The 21,245-nt window shown below is 41.7% G+C and overlaps 1 protein-coding gene across 6 annotated transcripts in view; it reads left to right on the top strand.

Annotated features, from left to right (window-relative positions):
- The window catches only part of LOC105468002 (pleckstrin homology domain containing M3), a 211,206-nt gene that overhangs the window by 51,208 nt on the left and 138,753 nt on the right, over nt 1-21,245 (top strand). For all 6 annotated transcript variants that reach the window (XM_011717876.3, XM_011717878.3, XM_071073316.1 and 3 more), the window contains one exon: nt 1,522-2,457. In XM_011717876.3, coding sequence (XP_011716178.2) covers nt 1,522-2,457 — 936 coding nt within the window. The remainder of the gene's footprint in view (nt 1-1,521; nt 2,458-21,245) is intronic.

Below are 21,245 nucleotides of genomic sequence, written 5' to 3'. Positions count from 1 at the left end.
TAAACTAGTATATATTGCGCTAATCATTGATTACGGATGGCATGACTAGTAAAACAGTGGGAAAGAGAGAAAAGAAGATAGGAGGGGAATTATACCTACTATGTGCTGAGCATTGTGCTAGGTGCTTTATTTCTAATTCAACAAGTACTTATTAAGCACCCACTATGTACAAGGCAATGTTCAGTGTGCTGTGGTCTAAGAATGAAAAGAGAGACCTTACCCTTGCCCTCAGTGGAACTGATTGTCTAGCAGGAAAGACAGTCTTAAAAAAAATTTAAGACTTATTTTATTTGTTCAGACATGTAAATAAGCTATTATAATATAGCCTGAGCTAAGAGCCCATGATAGAAGAATAATTTAGTAGTGATACCTGATACTGACTCAGGCATGCATGCACGTGTGTAGGTGAGGTTGGGAGAATCAGGACAGACTCTTTTTCTGAAAGAGGGTAAGTGTGCAGTTGCTGATTGAAGCCTTTGGAAGGAGCATTGCAAGCTCAGGGGATAGCATAAGCACAGTCAGGCTCAGAGAGAAAACTGCCATCTAAGCAGAGACCTAAAAAGTGAGCTAGTCGGGTCAAGCTTGGATCTCTGGTTCCTAGACAGAAGGCCCATGAACTGGCCTTGAGGGCTGCTGAAGGTATCTGAGAAATGAGAGTTTGTGAGCAGCACATTTTATGCTCTCTCCTATTCATTGACCCTTCCTCGCTTTACCAACCTGAGAAAAGATAAGAGTATTAGCAGAGAGTTAGGTCCAGTGGCAGAAGGCACGTTCTCTCTTGTGTATTTGGTACTGTTAGGTTGGTGCAAAAGTAATTGCGGTTTTTACCATTAAAAGTAATGGTAGAAATAGACTGTTAATAGACTAATAGACTGTTAATAGTCTATTACCTAGAAAACATGGAACCCTGGCAAAGTGTGATTGATTCCTAGATTCACAAGGCATAACTAGTCACAGTCGTTCCAGTATTTCTGTTTTCCACACAGACCTCTGCATCTCACATTGATGTTGCACACTCCATTGGTGTTGCACGTTCCATGCCCCATACTTATTCTCGTTCATGTGATTCCACCCTAGTTCTAGTTTTTATTTTTATTTTATTTTTAAGACAGAGTCTTGCTGTGTCTCTCAGGCTGGAGTGCATTGGCATGATTACAGTGGCTACAGGCATGTGCCACATGCCCAGCTAATTTTTTAATTGTTTATAGAGATGGGCTCTCACTATGTTGCCTAGGTTGGTCTTGAACTCCCGTGCTCACGCAATCCCTGCCACCTTGGCCTCCCAAAATGCTGGGATTAGAAGTGTGCGCCATCACACCCAGCCTGCTAATTAAAGTTTTTAGACTCAAGATTTCCCCAGCTATTTCTTGCCAATTAGGTACCATCTTGGGATTCTGCTACTTTTACTTTGTTTAATTTGAACCAGAAGACTGTCAGTCCCTGATCTGTGTGGTTTCTTGGGCCTGCCTTCTTATAACTAACTAATTCTAATTAATACTTTGCCTTTCTTTTTCTTTCTAGAACACAAGCAGACATTCCCAAACATTCTAAAGAAGGGTTACCTGGAGATTAGAAAGGACCATGACAGTTACTGGCAAAGCTGTTATGCAGAACTTTCACCTTACAACTTATACTTCTACAGCCTCGACAGCAGTGGGAATCAAAACCTCTATGCCACGTACCAGCTTTCACACTTCCAGAGCATATCTGTTTTGGGCAACCTGGAGGCCAGGATGGTGGATACTGTTTTGTATGACAACACTCAGCTACAGCTAAAGGCAGAGTCACCATGGGAGGCTTTGGACTGGGGGCAGAAGCTTTGGGAAGTCGTGCATGCTGCTGTGCCTGGTTACATGGGGCGGCAGAATGAGCTGACAATCTCACCAGGGCTTGGCCATCATGATGACTATACACAGTATCATTGTTTCCAGAAGAAAGCCAGTGGGCTGCTGTCACCGTCCCCTGTACTAGATAGCCCCAAACAGTACCAAAACATCCTCAAATCAGGGACTCTCTACAGGCTGACTGTCCAAAACAACTGGAAGGCATTTACGTTTGTGCTGAGCAGGGCCTACCTTATGGCTTTTCAGCCCGGCAAGCTAGACGAGGATCCACTGTTGAGCTACAATGTGGATGTGTGTCTGGCTGTCCAGATGGACAACCTGGATGGCTGCGACTCTTGCTTTCAAGTCATTTTCCCCCAGGATGTCCTTCGCCTCCGAGCTGAGACCCGACAGAGAGCTCAGGAATGGATGGAGGCTCTGAAGACAGCTGCCAATGCGGCCAGGAGTTCAGAGCAAAACCTGCAAGTCACACTGAGGAACAAACCCAAGGATCAGACGGGTGGGCATGAACTCAGGAAGAATAAACGCCAATCTGTGACTACCAGCTTCCTGAGCATTTTGACGACTTTGTCTTTGGAACGAGGACTCACTGCTCAGAGTTTCAAATGTGCAGGTATGAAGCAGATTTTCAGCCTAAAGCTCATTAAAGAACAATCCTGAACCCCACAATTGGAATTCACTTTAAAAATCCCCTTAAGGCCGGGCGCGGTGGCTCAAGCCTGTAATCCCAGCACTTTGGGAGGCCGAGACGGGCGGATCGCGAGGTCAGGAGATCGAGACCATCCTGGCTAACACGGTGAAACCCCGTCTCTACTGAAAAATACGAAAAACTAGCCGGGCGAGGTGGCGGGCGCCTGTAGTCCCAGCTACTCGGGAGGCTGAGGCAGGAGAATGGCGTGAACCCGGGAGGCGGAGCTTGCAGTGAGCTGAGATCCAGTCACTGCACTCCAGCCTGGGCGACACAGTGAGACTCCGTCTCAAAAAAAAAAAAAAAAAAATCCCCTTAAAAGGCTAGTCACAGCCACTTCCTGTTTATAGAAAGCATCTCTCCTCGAGGAGCTTACTATGTTAAAGCATCCGTCCATCCTTATCCCATGCTGTTGAAGTAAATAGAAGCAGCTATGATAAACCCCGTTGAATCAAAATGACTTGGCTAGAGCCTAACGAGACTAGAATTTAGGCTTCCTGAGTCGGACGTGATTCTATTCTCTCTGCCTTCTTGAATAAAGGTCACTGTGAATATGCATGTCACAAATTGTCTCATAAGAGACATTCAAGTCCAAAGCTGACTACTAAAACTCCTTAGGCAAGGAAAATGGCCACAGTCAGTAACTGTCATTGATCTTGACCTTGTCAAATCCTCTTAAGGTGAAATCTAGAAAATCAGTCTTGACAGAAAATGTGGGGGTGGCTAAAAGCAGGGTAGATGATGATTCAGCAGATGACCGCTGAGTCACTACGGGCTTATGCCCATCATGGGAAGCCCAGGGCTTCTGGAACTGCTATGTAAGGATGAGATGCAAAGAGGAGTTTGAGGTCAACAATCTTATTTTGTAAAAGCTTATTACTGCATCTTTCCTCTACTGCCCATTCTTCCACCTTTCCTAAAACAGTAAAATTACCAAAAAAAAAAAAAAAAAAATTGTGCCAGGCACGGTGGCTTACGCCTGAAATCTCAGCACTTTGGGAGGCCGAGGCAGGTGGATCACTTGAGGTCAGGAGTTTGAGGCAGCCTGGCCAACATGGTGAAACCCCATCTCTACTAAAAGTGCAAAAATTCACCAGGCATGGTGGCGGGTACTTGTAATCTCAGCTATTCAGGAGGCTGAGGCAGGAGAATCGCTTGAGCCCAGGAGGCAGAGGTTGCAGTGAGCCAAGACGGATCACACCACTGTGCTCTAGCCTGGGCGACAGAGTGAGACTTCATCTCAAAAAAAAAAAAAAAAAAAGGTTTTAAAACTTCACTGAACCCGATCTAGATATCTGTTATAAACTAAATCAAATTATTTTCCTTTCATTAAACCCCAGTTTGTGACATTAAATTTACCATGAGAATGGCTTTAAATGGAAACCTGATTTGGAAGGTTTTAATTCAAGTCTATTAGATTTAAGTATGTTGTGTAAAAGTGATCAAGAAGCTCACCACCAGCCAAAACCACATTTAAAATTTTGTCCTTGCTCCTGCATTGAAAAAAGCCAAATAGGGGTGGCACATTGAAAACCCACATTTTGAACTTTGGTTAGTTATGATGCTGGTCTTTTCTGTTGGAAAATAAATTACCCAAAGTGAGGATTGAGTGAATCATCCTTGCTTTGACTCAAGGACCTCAGTGACTGTGGACCAGAAACTTGCGGGGTGGGATTGGAGAGACCAGAAACACTGAGCCAGTTAAGAAGCTCTACTAGACCTGGCGTGGTGGCTCATGCCTGTAATCCCAGCACTTTGGGAGGCTGAGACGGGCAGATCACAAGGTCAGGAGTTTGAGACAAGCCTGGCCAATATAGTGAAACCCCGTCTCTACTAAAAATACAAAATTAGCCGGGTGTGGTGGTGGGCACCTGTAATCCCAGCTACTCAGGAGGCTGAGGCAGGAGAATCACTTGAACCTGGGAGGCGGAGGTTGCAGTGAACCGAGATTATGCCACTGCACTCCAGCCTGGGTGACAGAGTGAGACTCCATCTCCAAAAAAGGAAAAAGAAAAAAGAAGAGGAAAGAAGCTCTACTAGTTTATATAGATGTATCTGTAGGTATGAAAGACCTGTATTAAGTCACCCAGATACTTTTGGAAAATGGTTTTGAAATAAGGAGATACTAGTTTTAGCAGTTTTTTTAAAAATAGACATTTCAGTGTTTTATACTAGTATATATTTTTTTAAGTTCAGGCATTCAATAATAATTTACTAAGTGCTTACTCTGGACATCCTGGAATTATGGTACACTTCCGTGGCTTTAGATTACAGATGTAGTCAGCAAATCTGTTGTGTTATTGGAGTAAGGAAGAACAGCTCAGCTTAGTTCTCAAGATGTGGAGATTGGAGTAGCTGAATCAAGAAACTTTCTAGTAAAAGAGGGAAGAAAAGCCTCAGGTATTTCACAAGAGGTATTGCCTAATTCACCTCCCTCTCAGAAGTGTGCCTTCTGATGGAGGGTGCACTGCCCATGCTCTGCACTGCATTCATAGCATTCCTGACACTCAAGAGGAAGGAGAAATGTAGGTAGAAGGTGCCATTCAGCAAGCTCATCGCATCCGGGAACTGGAGAAATGAAATCAGGAAAAAAAGAAAAGTGAGCAAAAGAGGGAGAAGGAAGCTGAGTAGAAAAGAACAGGAAACATATTATATAATGGGCAGGAATAGAACTTTCTGGCAGCTGCCTTAGGTTCCATATGATAGGATGCTTCCCTTTGCTGTCTAGATTTTGTGCTCACTAAATTTGGCTTGTGGAGGATAGGTTGGATAAGGGTAGTAGTAGGGAATCAGGGGAGGAAGGCAGTCTAAAATTCATTTGCACTGCTCGACTTTTAACTTTGTGCTTTGGTTCGGAGTTCTGATGAATGGGGCAGAGAGAGACAGGTTTCTAATTTGGGACACGGAGAAGTTGGTCTTAATTTGTATAGTATGGCACATTCCAAAAAAAAAAAAAAAAGGAAAGAAAGAAAAGCTGTTCCATTTATATACCCCTTCTTCCCTCAGAAAGTGCTATATTCAGTTGCTTTGTGATACTTGTGGTTTACCAGGTTGTTTTTGTACCAGCACTTGAACTCTGGATTTCTTTCTTTCTTTCTTTCTTTTTTGAGATGGAGTTTCGGTCTCGTTGCCCAGGTTGGAGTGCCATGGTGCAATCTCAGCTCACTGCAACCTCCGCCTCCCAGGTTCAAATGATTCTCCTGCCTCAGCCTCCTGAGTAGCTGAGATTACAGGCATGTGCCACCACACCCAGCTAATTTTGTACTTTTAGTAGAGATGGGGTTTCTCTTTGTTGGTCAGGCTGGTCTCGAACTCCCGACCTCAGGTGATCTGCCCACCTTGGCCTCCCAAAGTGCTGGGATTATAGGCGTGAGCCACCGCCTGTGCCCGGCTGAACTGTGGTTTTCTAGGTAAGAATACTTTATTTCCTCATCTCCTGTAGGGGGCAGAGTCTCAAAAGAAAAAGGCAAAAACCTGTTAAGCAAACTTCTAAATGTTTTTTAAATTACCTGGGAGACTGTTCATTATATCAGAGATTATTATAGCAGATGGAACGTTAAAAATTGATCTGTGTTTCTCACAAACACAGTTAATCTAAACCAGCTGCTTCTTCCTTTTGTACCTATGTCTTCTAACTTTGCATCCTCATAAAAACACACCTTCAGTGAAGAAGCTGGTAGCATTGCATGTTGATCTTCCGAAATGCCAAAATCTTAAGCACATTGTTTTTGATGAATTTTGGCTTTATGTACTATTTTAAGGAGAGGCATATTCACTGTATGTCGTGGTTTTAGTGTGCCCCTTATACTATAAGTTTTTATGTCTACTTAGTTCTTCCCCCTTTAAATAGTTTGGATGAATAAACTTTTAAAGTGGAAGATTGCACAGAGTAGCTCTTTATTATGATGTCATTTACTTGCTATTCAGGGGAGCCACAAATGTTGGCTTTTAAATCTACAAAATAGTGCAATTGGCCTTATTTCATTAAATTCTTTCTGTAAGTGAAGAATTTTCTATATCCTTCTTTAAAACTTAAACAGCCCCTGCAGAAAAAAATGGACCATGGTTATCCAAAAACGCCTGAGGTTATGGTTTTAAAAATATATGCTGATACATAACTGTATGTTTTAAATGTGTACTTGATTTTTGATAGTTGTATCTGATTATGCGTGACTGTTCCATGGCTTCCTCTGCAGCTCCAGGGTTGCACTGAGCTTAGGAAGTCCCAGCCATAGTGGTCTGCTTTTTTTTTTTTTTTTTTTGAGACAGAATCTTGCCCTGTTACCCAGGCTGGAATGCAGTGGTGTGATCTCGGCTCACTGCAACCACCGCCTCCCGGGTTCAAGTGATTCTCCTGCCTCATCCTTCCTTGTAGCTGGGATTACAGGCATGTGCCACCATGCCCGGCTAATTTTTGTATTTTTAGTAGAGACGGGGTTTCGCCATGTTGGTCAGGCTGGTTTTGAACTCCTGACCTCGTGATCCGCCCCCCCCCCCCCCCCCCCGCCGGCCTCCCAAAGTGCTGGGGTGACAGGCGTAAGCCACTGCGCCCGGCCTCATAGTGGTCTTCTTGCTGTTCCTGGAACCTACTATTATCATGCCTACCTCTAGGACCCTTACACTTTTGCTAGTTCTACTTCTTGAAATTTGAAAACTTAGTTATTTCATTCATTATATTATTTGTTGTGTGCCCAGAAACTTGGAAGCACCTAGATGGGTCAGTGCTGCAGGAAAGCCAACATGGTCCTTGCCTTCATGAAATTTGCAGTCCACTAGGGAAGACAAGACATGAATCAAATAATCACATCAGTGAATGTCAAAAGGCAGCTGTGACAATTGCTACAGATGTGAGGCCATGCATTGGGTTAGAGAACTCTCAGAGATGGTGCCAGGTAGAACTATGTGAAATTGCAGATTTTCAGTCATTTTTGACCTATAAAAATAAAGACAGTTCAGATTACATTTAATGTTTGACCCTGAAGTCACAGAAGGTTCTTGAGCAGAGAAGCACTTGATGGGAATGGTATTTAGGAACAGTTAATTTGGTGGTACAGCTTTTCAGGGACACCTCTGTAGCAGCAAATGAGGCATGCTTCTTCAGTGAAATTACTGGTTGAGGTTTAAAATTATATTTGGCAATGAGGAATCTATGCTGTTATAATATTAATGCTAAAACAAATGACTATACAGCTTATTAAAGTCTTTATGAATTACGTACCTGTATGTGATTCTGAATTAGGCTATTCACAAAATGCTCCGAAATTAGATTAAGGCAATAGCTCTGTTTTTTTTTTTTTTTAGTTAAAAAAAGTTTTAATTGACACAATATACATCTTTATGGGGTACACAGTGATATTGCAATACATATATATAGTGATCAGATCAGGGTAATTAGCATATCCATCATCTCAAACATTTATCATTTCTTTGTGTTGGGAACATTCAGTATCTCCCTTCTAGGTATTTGAAACTACATATTATTGTTAACTATAGTCATCCTACAGTGCTATTGAACACTAGAACTTGTTCCTCCTATCTAAGCAGCTCTATTTTCTTTAGGAATTTGACATTTGTACCTACCTATTTGCACTTAATAGATACATGGTTTTCTTGGCACTAGCACACACACATATTTTTCCTAAAATTTCCCAGCAATCAAGAAACCTAGCAATTGATTACTATAATAAAAGGGCCCAAGGACTTGTTTCTGAGTGTGACAAGAGATGCAAAGCTCACCTTTGGAAGTGTTCTCTGTTTGACTGTTTTGTAATCTGGAGATGGAATTGGATGGCCCACTGTAGGGCAGTGTTCCCAATTCTGAACCGAATTTGAACATGTTAACAGCAAAGACAGCAAGAAAAACAGTGAGCCTGGGAGATCCTCTATGCCATTTTCACTGTGTCAGGTTTTATGGTTTTACTCCTTGGCTGCTGTTTAACCTCTTGGGACTGCTGTTGGTAATTACATCTCTCTGGCATTAAGAGCTTTTTTGCTTTCCTTTTTTTCCCTCCAACCCTTGGGAGGAGTAAACCCAAGAGGTGGTGGGGAGAAGTTTTGCTGTGAATTCTTCAGCCATTTAGTGCAAATTCCTGTAATTACCAGCATTGTGTCTTCTCTGAATGGCACATAATACAGCAGAAGCCATTCCTAATTGAGACCTTACAGGAGGTACAAATCCCCTCTTTGTTCAGGCTGACAAATTAGTGCCAGAAAGTGGCAGGGTCTGAGTGGGAATCAAAGGCAAGAAACACAAAGATGGAACTTAAGGCTACAGTAATAACCCTCTCTTGTCCTGAAGGGAAAAAAGTAATGACCAATGAAAAATGAAGTTTTTTTTGTTATAAATTCCCTTGACATGACAGCACCTCGGGGCTGCTCTATTTATTTAGCAAAAGTGATTAAATAGTAATACAACAGGGCTGTCCATTGTTTCCCTGGGTGCCCCCCCTTCACAGACCCCTGCTGCCTGGGCTAATTGATTGACAATGAACCTCTGATAAAGAAGTATGTTGTTAGGACCTGGGGTAGGGGGTGTGGGGGCATTTTCCTCCTCTTTGTGTGTTTGAGAGAGAGAGAGAAAGAGAGAGTTTCATTTTTGTTTGAATTGCTCTCTAGTTTTTCTTTGCCCCACCCCACCCCCTCTTTCCCTTCTTCTCTCTCTTGTCTCCCCTGCCTTATTTTCCTCCCTGCTTTTTTCCCCCCAAAGCTTTTCAGCGGTTGCTCCCAGCTAACATTCACAAACAGGTAGAGGGCAACTAGAATTGTAGGGCAGGCTTTCGATGAGTTTATCTTCGTAGCTAACTTCCTCTCCCTGTACTCTGTTTCAGCCTGAACAGCAGTATGAGAAGAAAGAAAAAGAGAAGGGGCCTGATTATTGGTGCTTTAAGGCCAGAAAAGTTGTGCTTTTTAGTTTTTTATTTGTGGGAACGGATGTCTGAAACTAGACTTTGCACTAAGATTTTGTCTTAAATTCCTTGCTCAACTTTAGAAAAAAATCTATGTACTAATAACATTTATATGCTTAGTGGGGGGAGTTGTGGAATAAGAAATAAAAACTCAAATTTTTAGCCTCCCCTTAGTAACCAAGAAGCCAAGATTAATTCTTCGAGGATAAAATCTGGCTGCTTTTGGTGTAACTTAGTCCTCCAAGGATGCTGTAAGTTGTGGGAAGATGACCAAAGGCTTCTAGGCAGATAATTAATAGCTCCTAGTTATATATGCTCATCTAGCTAAGCTGAAACTAAATCCCTAATTTAACTCTGTTACAGCTGCAAAAACAAATCATTTCAAGCTCCTATGAAAGCAAAATATATTGAACAAACATTATCGACCTTGCTAATACCACATGGCATTTCATATGATAAATGAGGGTGTATTTCTGGCAAAGGCCTGTTTTATGGCATCATTTCAACATAAAGGATACCTTTACCCTAGCAATACAAGCATCCTTGATAGAAAGTATGGGGTGGTTAATTACTCATTAAATGGCTGCCAGTCTGGAAGTAAGCAGTATTTCTGGTTTGGACCTAGTTAGTTACTTATTGGCTTCTGGGTAAATCATGTAGAATAGCAATTCTTCAGAAAAAGGGAAATTGAATTTGGGAACTTCTTATGCATGTGAGTCTAGGTGAGGAAAGATCTGTTGGTTTCTAAGTGCCCAGAAGGGTTATTGTGTATTATGCTCTTGAAAAACAAGAAGTTCTAGGGTAGCCAAAATCTGTTTTCATTCCCATGTGAAAAATTAGGGGGTCCTTTAGTAGCCAAAGTGCCAGATCTTCTAAGGAAATGAGAGGTAGAAATAAGGAAATTGACTTTCCTTGGTATCTCCAATTATTATCTTTACTACTATTTTCAAATTTGTCTCCCACTTAGAAGTAATAAGGTGAAGATTTATTAGAGTTAGGGAATAGGTATGTAGCTAATTGGGGGAGGAAAAGACAACAAAGGAAGAGTCAGATATGCCCCTCCACCAAACATATAAACAGCTTTGATACATGAGAAATGTTTAGTGCATTGTTGCTTCTTATGTTGTATTGTCTAAGTCATTTTCTCATTGAGTGTTTTGGATTGTTGTCTCCCAGAGGAGAAATCCCTAGGTATTTATGTGTGATAAAGGGCTAAATTTTATTTTTCCAACTTTGAATACAACCGTGGAGGGGTTGCTTATAAGTAAAATCCTTAAGTGAAGTTTTAGTTGGGGGTTTTCAAACCCCTCTGGTGTGCTACACCCACTCTGACAGGCACCTTGGGATATGCAAATAAGAATGAGGTGCAGATTGTGCTCTTCAAATACTTACAGAAACACCCAGCCCCGCAAGGCTATGGAGGGCTTGAAGGGGGTGAGCCGAAGAATGGGACAGGGTGACCAAGGGTCAAGCCATCATGGCCAGTGGCTTGGAGACCATTACATCCTTGTCTCTGCCTTATGTCAGGGAATCTGTACTAAAGAATTTGAAAGCTAAAGAGCTAAAGTGGCCCCCCCGGCCCCCAACTCCGCTTTAAACTTTGTCCTTAGTTCCCACAGAATTTAACTCGGGGAAAATCTCCTTGGCTTTTGCTACCATCTGTCAAAGATAAAACTTTCTGTTGTGTGTTCATGATGTAGTAGGTGCTCTGGGAGATATAAGAGGAAGTGTAGTTGTGGTCTGTAACTCCCAAGACTTTACAGTCTGAGGGCACACAACAGAAATTGAGGAATACTGGATAAGTAGGTCAGGTCTGTGCTGTATAGCACTTAGTGTTCAGAAAAGCATTTGGCAAAGCCCTCAAAACAACACACATACTACAATCTCTGTTAACTTGGGTTATCAGAGATTGTAGTATGTGTGTTGTTTTGTGAATAATTGGCAGTTTTACTCAACGATTGTTGTCTAATGGTTCCCTCTTAGTCTAGAAGTTTGTCAGTAAAGGTACACAATAATAATGAGAAGCAGCACAATTTAGTAATTAAGAGCAAGGATTCTGGAGCCAGACTGCTTGGGTTTCCAGTTCTGCTCACGAGCTCTGCGATCCTAAGTAAACTGCTTAACCTCTCTGTACCTCCACTGTTTCATCAGATGTGAGAAAATAATCACATCTGCCTTATTAGTCTGTAGTGAGAATAAATTGAGTTAAAGGACTTAGAACGCTGCCTGGCACATAGTAAGTGTCGTATAAGGCTAGCTGTTATTATTAGGTTTGTGCAAAAGTAATTGTGGTTCTTGCCCTTACTTTTAATGGCAAAAGCCGCAATAACTTTTGCACCAACCTAATGGTATCTGCTCACTTACCACTATAATTACCTGGATAAAGATACCATAGGCATACTTATCAAATTTGCAGCTATCACAAAACTAGTTTGGAGAGCTAATATGTTGAATGACAGAATTGAGATTCTGAAATGTAAGCTAGAGGATGGATCAAAACAAACAAGATGAGATTTAGTAGGGAGAAGTAGTCCTCTATTTGTATTCAGAAAATTAACCACAAAGATAGAAGGTAGAGAAAACCTGAGCTAACAACAGCCCATGTGGGCATACAAATGAGGCAGCTGTGAAGCCAGGATTTATGTTGCATAGCTACATGAAAACCTTTTACAAGACTGGTGCAGTAGCTCACACCAATAATCTCAGCACTTTGGGAGGCTGAAGTGGGAGGATTGCTTGAGGCCGGGAGTTTCAGACCAGCCTGAGCAACGTAGCAAGACCCTGTCTCCACCAAAAAAAAAAAAAAAAAAAAAAAAATAGCCCAGCCTGGTGGCTGATGCCTGTAGTCCCAGCTATGCAGGAGACTGAGGTAAAAGGATTACTTGAGTCCAGGAGTTCTAGGCTGCGATGAGCTATGAACCTGACACTGCTCTTCAGCCTGGGTGACAGAGTGAGATCCTGTCTAAAAAAAAAGAAAGAAAAGAAAAGCTTTTACAAAACCGGTCCAGAAAGAAGAGATAATATTCTCACTGCTATCTGCCCTGGCCAGATCGTATCTGGAAACTTGAGTTATGTATGCTGTACTTTAAGAATACACATCCTAGGCTGGGTGCGGTGGTTCACGCCTATAATCCCAGCACTTTGGGAGGCTGAGGCAGGTGGATCACGAGGTAAGGAGATCGAGACCAACCTGGCCAACACAGTGAAACCCTGTCTCTACTAAACATAAAAAAAATTAGCTGGGCATGGTGGCGGGCACCTGTAGTCCCAGCGACTCAGAAGGCTGAGGTAGGAGAATCTCTTGAACCCAGGAGGTGGAGGTTGCAGTGAGCCAGGATCGCGCCATTGCACTCCAGCAGCCTGGGCGACAGAGCAAGACTCTGTGTCAAAAAACAAAAACAAAACCAAAACAAAAAACCACACACATCCACATCTATTGATGTGTGGTAGTGAAGGAACTAAAAGCCATAGCTTGCAAATCAATGTAACCTCGAATAGGGAAGACACAAGTATTATCCCCTCATATTTGAAGGCTGTCACTTACAGGAGAAAAGAGGGTTACTATGTGTAATCCCATTGGGCCAAGGTAACAAAAATATCCAGAGTGGATTGGATTTTTTTCTTATTTAAGAAAACTTGATGGCCATGAGTGGGTGAAAATGAGTAGAATGGCAAGAGGCCTGGAATTTTGACCTCAAGACAAGTCATTTAATTTGTCTGATCTAGAGTTTTCTCCTCTGCAAGATAGAGATTTATTCATTCAGCCTTTCTGCAAATGTTTATGGAAGCCTTACTATGTGCTAAGCACTATGCTTTCTGTAGAGTGAACAAGGCAATCAGTCTCATTTTGTGTCCTTACAAAATTTGAAAACTGGAAGCCAGACAAATAAATAAGTGATTGTAACACACAGTTGAACTCAAAGATGTTAGACTTTCCTTCCAACTCTTCCACCTCTGTCTGGCATATTTTAGAGGGACCGACTTTGGTCTGTGTGGTTCCTTTTATCTCTCATTTTGTGATCCTTTGAATGTCTATAGACGGTTAGAGAAAATGAGATTAATGTGGTCCTTCGTTTAAACCTTATTTAATAAGGAATACCTTTTTCCTTTGGGGAAGAGAACTTAAACTAGTAGAAATATCAGTTGACTAAGGAGACAGGACATAGGAATTCTTTTCCTGGCTCTGATGTCTATCATTAAATAAATTACTTTTTGCAGTCTAAGTTTCTAGGCCAGGAAATAATTTTAAATAAAAATAAATGTATGAGAAGAATATGAATACGTATTAAAGTAGTAATGCAAGTCTATGGAAGAAGAATGTTATATAATTTGTGTTTTAAACTATTTCATATCCTAAAATTCAAAGAGATTTGATCACATTATATAAGTAGGCCCTTTGATTTTATAGGATATAAATTTGCTTTTTTGATTTATTCCTGGTATTCTCATCATAGAAGTCACATGTTGGTCTTTGATATGTTTCAGAAGAATAAAATCATTTTGAATTTCAGAAGATACAGATCTTTTGATGGACCTTCCTGAACTTCATAGGCCATAGCTGTGCTGTCGTTTTTTTTTTTTTTTTTAAGCCGTTCATTTCTCGTAGTCTTTGTTGCTATACTTTGGTCTGGAAAGTTCTTGTCCCTTTTTGTAGCTTCCTTTTTGGTTAACATTGTTCTCATCATGTGTTCATTTCCGGCGTAACTTCTAAAGAGAGTGTTAATGTACCATTGGATTCCACATTGACTTCAAAGTTTTTATTTACTGACCTTTCACTGGGAGAGAAACTGGTGTAGGTACAGTTTTAAGATAGACTTGGGTAGGTTAAGATTCTCCTTAATTTCTAGCTAAGTTCCTTGAAAAACTAAGCTTTTCATGGACCTAAGAATAAAAGCCTGAGAGGTTTTCTAAAATCTATTATACTCCCTAAAGACAGAAACCTGCTTAAGTGAAAAACTTGCCATTTTAAAATATATCACTAGGTAAAGAAATCTAGTAATATAGCAGTACCAATTTATTTCTTGCATTAATATTTTCATCTAATCATTTATATATTCAGCAAACTTGGACCACACACAGTCCCAGAAATTGAGGTGTAGGGGTAAAGTACAGGTTAATTTTGCAGTAGGATAGATGCCTGTATGTATGCCTATCCATCTTTTTACCTTGAAATATGTTAACATAAAAAAGTTTTAATTAAATTACATTAATAAAAAACCAAAGAGCGTGAAACTCCTTCCCTTTTTTCAGGTGAAAAATGGAGCAAGCCTGAAAAGCAGTGAGATCAGGAGGACAGCTGATGTTTGACCATGTTGATTATGGTTCTGGATTGTACTTTGTTGAAGACTTCTGGGTGTGAAAAATCTTTTACACCCCTAAAGACATTTTTGCAAGACTTTATTGACTGCCCTCCCCTCCACCCCTAATTCTAATGCTCCAGATATAATCGAACATTTATCCTTTGCAACCTCCCTTCCTCCACTCTAACGGACTCCTGTCATGGGCCTATGACTTTGTGTTTTACTTTTGTGAGGGCAGGGCCCCAGCACCAGTGTATCTACCCCAGGATCTCTCAAAGTGTGATATGAGTACCATTTACATTAGAATCATGAGTGTGATTTGAGTAGGGATAACTGGACCCTTCCCGAGACCTGTTGAAATCAAAATCTCTGGGATTTTTTAACAAGCTTTCCTATTGATTTGTGTACATACAAAGTTTGAGAAACAATGGTTTGGCCCATAGGATGTTCCTTTTTTTCTTTTTTTCTTTTTTTTTTTTTCGAGACGCCATTGTACTCTGTCACCCAGGCTGGAGTGCAATGGTGCAATCTCGGCTCACTGCAACCTCCACCTCCTGGGTTCAAGTGATGCTCCTGCCTCATCCTCCTGAGTAGCTGGGACTACAGGCACGTGCCACCGTGCCCAGCTAATTTTTGTGTTTTTAGTAGAGACAGGGTTTCACCATATTGGCCAGGCTGGTCTCAAACTCCTGACCTCAGGTGATCCGCCTGCCTCAGCCTCCCAAAGTGCTGGAATTATTAGGCGTGAGCCACTGCGCCTGGCCAGGATGTTCTTAGTGAATGGGTCAACCCATACTTCAGTTTTCTGTAGTTTCTATAGGCACATTTCCTTTAACTATTTCTTCTACATATATTTAATATGTTAGCCATTGGGGTATCAATCTGCTGAAACATCTCCAGGTTTCCATGTTTTCCTTACATTCTGGAAATGTCAATGATGTTCTGACAGGGTCTACCTGGTAGCGAGTACGAAGAAAGGAAGGAGTTAGCCCGAATTCAGCTTCCTTTTTAATACATCCTAATGTCATGCCTAATTTTTATTTTATACTCGGTAAACATAGTTGGCGTTTGAGTTTTGAGATCTCCTTTACCTCCCTCACTTTATTTGCTGCAACTGGGTCATCTTTCACCAGGATGACCATAGTGGTCTTCTAACCAGTTTTCCTGCTTTTATTCTGACTTTTTCTAAATCTTGTCTCAACTGTAGCAAGTGTGATCTTATTAAAATTCAGATTGACCCCTGGTAGTCCTCTCTTTACAATTCTTCAGTGGCTTCCCACTTCTTTTGGCATGAAGACCAGCATCCTTAGTGACCCTGCCCACCCCCTCAGTTTCAACTCTCGCCTTCTTGCCACTTTCTCCCTTACACACTGTTCCAGCCACACTGGCTTTCTTCTGTTCCTCAAATGCACCACTTTCTGCTCACCCACCTTAGAGCCTTTGTATGTGCAGTTGCCTCCTCAGAGTATTGCCATCCCCAGCACGACCCGCAGCTCATTCTTCAGGCCACTAGCTTAAATGTCACTTTCTCAAGAACACCCTCTCCATCCCAGCACACCGACTTAGGACCTATCAGATTCTCTCCACTGTAATGCTCGAACTGCCATCCCCACACCCACCATTAGGTTTCCTGCTTTCACCATCTTTTCTAGGAATCCTAGGTTGGAGTCATCTGTAGATACAGTTAACATGTTTCCTATTTAGCAAACCAGTTACAATCTTGCAAGTTTCCAGGCACTTTTTTTTTTTTTTTTAAATTTTTGACTGTAGGACCTCTTAGAGCCTTTATTCTACTAATGTGAGATAAAAGTATACAACATTTCCTAACTTACTTAACCATAATACCCTCATCTGCAGGACTAGGATTCTTCAGATATAAGGTACAATCCCCTACTCTGGGCAATGCACTGTCAGAGTTTATTTGCATGGTTTATTTGCACATAATCTGTTTCAACTCCAATTGGATACTGCAATTCAGTTCTGGCGCTGACCACCCAGAATTAGCACAGACCTGGCAAATTAAAGGCTCAGCCCTCCACAAGACTGCTCCCACTTCAGATGCCAGCGCAAGTTCAGGGGTTCCCAGGACACCTGCACAGGGACTGACTGGCTACAAATCTGAGGGTTCCTACCCCTCCTCAGGTTTGATAATTTGTAAGAACAATTCACAGAACTCAGGAAAATGCTATACATACAATTGCAGTTTTATTATAAAGGATAAAACCCAGAAACAGCCAAATTAAGAGACTCAGAAGGTAAGGTGTGGGAGGGCCATAAATGCACCGCTTCTGTGCCCTCTCTCTGTGGAATCGGGCTGCATCACCTTCCCATCAAATTGATACGATCCTCAATGAGGAAGCTCCTCTGAGCTTCAGTGTCCTAAGTTTTTACTGGGGCTTCATTATGTAGGCATGATGGATTGAATCATTGGCCATGCAAGTGAACTTAATATCTAGCCCCCTTCCCCTTCCTGGAGGTCAGGCTGGCTCAAAGTCCCAACCCTCTAATTGCATGGGTTGGTCTTTCTGTTGACCACCCCCCATTCTGAAGCTATTTAGTGGTCCACTATGACTCATTGTTAGCAGAAACTCAGGTGTGATTTTAGGGGCTCGTGAATACCAAAGATATTCATACCACTTGGGGAAATTCCAAGGGCTTTAGAAGCTCCCTGCCAGAGATCAGGGACAAAGACTAGACAGATTGTTATACAATAGTCCAGGACATTGAATGGACATTTCCACAGCAAAAATGGAACCTGGATGAAAGGAGGATGAATGATGGATGTGATTCCTCCCCAGAGAATGAGGAAGCTTTGGCCTACTTGCCCTGTTTCCTCATTTCCAGTCAGCTATTCCAACACTGACAGCATCCACCTGGGGAAGGGAGATTTCTGGTGATATCTTTTTGGCTGCTTCTGGGACCAAGCAGACAAGAAACTGACCAGCTCTGGACTGCTCAGCCTGTCTGCAGCCCTCTCAGAGCCCCAACTCAGAGTGGTGGGATGATGGGCAGGCACACTTAGTGACTCTGTGATCTCCACTATCTAACCCAGATATCACTCTTAAATCTTGGCTAAAAATAGAGGGTGTTTCTTTCTTAAATGGATATAAAAGGAACCACAAAATTGATTTTATTTATTACCTTTAACTGCAAAAAAAAAAAAAAAAAAAAATGTAGTACTTACCATATACCACTTCCAGAAGGAAACTAGGATTCTAAAACCTAAGACATATGGGTTTGTATCAATTTCCAAAAGATTGAAAAATCACATTCTAACCAGGTATATACCAGTGTACCAAGGATTGTGTCTTACCCATATTTTTTCTATGAAGGAATTAAATAATGTAGGGCTGAACCAAAAACTTTGCTGAAATTGCTCCCTTTTAAATCAGCAGACTTGTACCTCTGACACAGAGGATTGACTTAGTTTGAGTCTTGGTCTCCTTCTCCATCTTCATCAATAAAGATGTTTTTCTTGAGCCCCAGACCAGACAAAATAATAGACACACATGATGTAGTGGCTGGGAGGCATCCACACTCAGTGGGATAAGTAATAAATTAGGAGCACAAGAGCTCGGTCTTCTGTTTATAGTCCTGCCACTGATTTATTATATGGCCCCGAGCCAACCTTTTCACAGTCTTGTGGGTCAGCCTCTTCAACACTCTATTTTGAGGGAAGATTAAACTGTCTTGACTATGTACAATTCAAATGTTACAAAATATCAGTTGAACCAAAAGTGACATATCCTAATTCAGTAATTAGTACATCACTGCAATTTTTTCCCCCAGAAACTACAGGGAGGCTTCCCAAACGATCTCTTAGATAAAGAGAAGTCTTACTATGGCCTAATAATGGATAGAAAACCTTTGGGAAAATGACATTTCTCATCCATTGTTAGGATAGGGAGTTTTAACTTGAGTAAAAGGTTCCTGATAATGGTAAAGGTTTCCAGGCAGCCCCTTTAGCCCAACTTTCCTGTGTGATCTTCGTCTCTCAATAATGTCACCCACCGACATGGCGTCTGAGTGCCTTTCCCTTTCCTCTCTACTCCCATTATTAGATGCTGTCTGTGTGAGCCACCATCCTTGCAGGAGTTTTACAGGTTAATAAATGAATAATACCTCTTCTTTCTTATGCCAAGAGACAGGAAGATGGGGATTAAAATATCACATATATTGCTTATAGATCACATTTATTTTGTAGAGTGGACCCCTAAATTAGATGGACTTACTCACCTGGCCACAGCTGGAGTCCTGAAGGGCATGATGTCCTCTTACCACAGCAGACAGAAACCTGCTTCCTGAAGGCCATGATGTCCTCTTATCACATCACACAGAAACCTGCTTCCTGAAGGGCATGATGTCCTCTTACCACAGCAGACAGAAACCCGCTTCCTGAAGGCCAAGGGTCCTTCTTCTTAACTTGGCAGTCAGATACCTAATTTCTCCATCTGTGAGGAGAGTTGGATAAGGGACGGGGAGAGAAGCTAGGACTATCACTCTGGGGAATTCCCCAGAAGCAGGAGTTCCAGATAATAGGAGTTTTCCGCTTGTGTCTTGCCTACTAAGTCTAAATAACCTGATACAAATAGCTTATCTGCAAATACTAAACATATAGTTAAAAGATTAGCTTTGGAGGTGTTCACAAACATGTGCTTCTAAGGAGACAGAAAAGCCTGGAAAGAAGACAAAAAGGAAAAGAATAAAGGAAGGGAAAATAGACCAAGACAGTTCCTAAACCTGGTACAACATAAAGAATTTGGTTGGGGTAAAAATGAAGAAATTCAAGCGTGGATTTAAAGGAAGCTGATGAAAGTAATCTTTTTCACTTTGAGACTGTTCCTAGCACTACTCAGATCCACTCTCATGACTTTAATTTTATCAAATTGTTATCATTACCAAAATGGCTCAAGTAGAATTACTCTAAGAAATGCCGTCAGGGTTTTTTAGGAGGTTTTAGCAAAGAAGAGGACAGGTTTTGTTTTAAGGATACTGTAAAGTTCAAAGAGATGAGATTCTTGTAAAATATGAGGAAAGAGAAACAGGCATTAGGAATGGGGAGTGGCGTGAAAGAGAAGTCAGAAGGGACCCTGGTAGGACACTGTATGTGATAGAAGCTACAGAGTGGAGGAGACTGATGTAGGAAGCGACTTCTAAATCCAAGCTGGGAGAAAATATAAGTTCCAGAAACAGTAAGAAAAGACAGGTTGCTTTTCAGGTAACCCCCAAAAATAATCTGAACCTCTAAGCCAATAGGAGGTTCTTGGCCTTTTGAAGCAATCATAAAAGAGAGATGTAACTGGGGAATCATAAAAAGAGTGGTGGTTTAATATAATGCTAAATACCAGGGGAAATCACTGTAGAAAATGTTAAGTGCAGCATACATTGGATTCTCTCTGAGGCAAAAGTGTTCAGAACAGGACTGGGACTAGGGTAAGGCAAGCGAGGCATGTACTTTGAGTACAGAATTTAAGGAAGTACCGAAAAACTCTTAGTAATCAAGATTTTAAAAATATGTTGATATGATATTCTTTTTTTTGAGACGGGGTCTCACTTTGTCGCCCAGGCTGGAGTGTAGTGGCGTGATCTCAGCTCACTGCAAGCTCCGCCTCCTGGGTTCACACCATTCTCCTGCCTCAGCCTCCCAAGTAGCTGGGACTACAGGCGCCCGCCACCACGCCCGGCTAATTTTTTTGTATTTTTAGTAGAGATGGGTTTCACCATGTTAGCCAGGATGGTCTCAATCTCCTGACCTCGTGATCCACCCATCTCGGCCTCCCAAAGTGCTGGGATTACAGGCGTGAGCCACCGCACCTGGCCTAATATGATATTCTTTAAAAATAAAAATTAATGTAAAAAGTCCATGATGAACAAAATATAAAAGCTTAACTAGAGACAGGATGAGAATTCCTGATTTCTCCTTTTGTTTTGGGTTCTAATATGGCTTGGCGTTGGTTCAGAGAAACATTCCAGTAAGATAGTTTATTTATTTTATTTTATTTTATTTTTTTATTATTATTATTATTTTTTTTTTTTTTTTTTTTTTTTTTTTTTTGAGACGGAGTCTCGCTGTGTCTCCCAGGCTGGAGTGCAGTGGCGTGATCTCGGCTCACTGCAAGCTCCGCCTCCCGGGTTCATGCCATTCTCCCGCCTCAGCCTCCCAAGTAGCTGAGACTACAGGCGCCCGCCACCACGCCCGGCTAGTTTTTTTTTGTATTTTTAGTAGAGACGGGGTTTCACCATGTTAGCCAGGATAGTCTCGATCTCCTGACCTCATGATCCACCCGCCTCGGCCTCCCAAAGTGCTGGGATTACAGGCTTGAGCCACCGCGCCCGGCCTTATTTTTTGAGATAGAGTCTCACTCTGTTGCCCAGGCTGAAGTGCAGTGGTGCAATCTCAGCTCACTGCAGTCTCTACCTCATGGGCTCAAATGATTTTCCTGCCTCAGCCTCCTGAGTAGCTAGGATTATAGGTGGGTGCCACCATGCCTGGCTAATTTTTGTATTT

Source organism: Macaca nemestrina, chromosome 11 (genome assembly GCF_043159975.1).
Source record: "Macaca nemestrina isolate mMacNem1 chromosome 11, mMacNem.hap1, whole genome shotgun sequence".
Classification (NCBI taxonomy): Eukaryota; Metazoa; Chordata; class Mammalia; order Primates; family Cercopithecidae; genus Macaca; species Macaca nemestrina.
The sequence above is the reverse complement of the archived record's forward strand: the minus strand, read 5'-3'. Positions and strand labels throughout refer to the sequence as shown.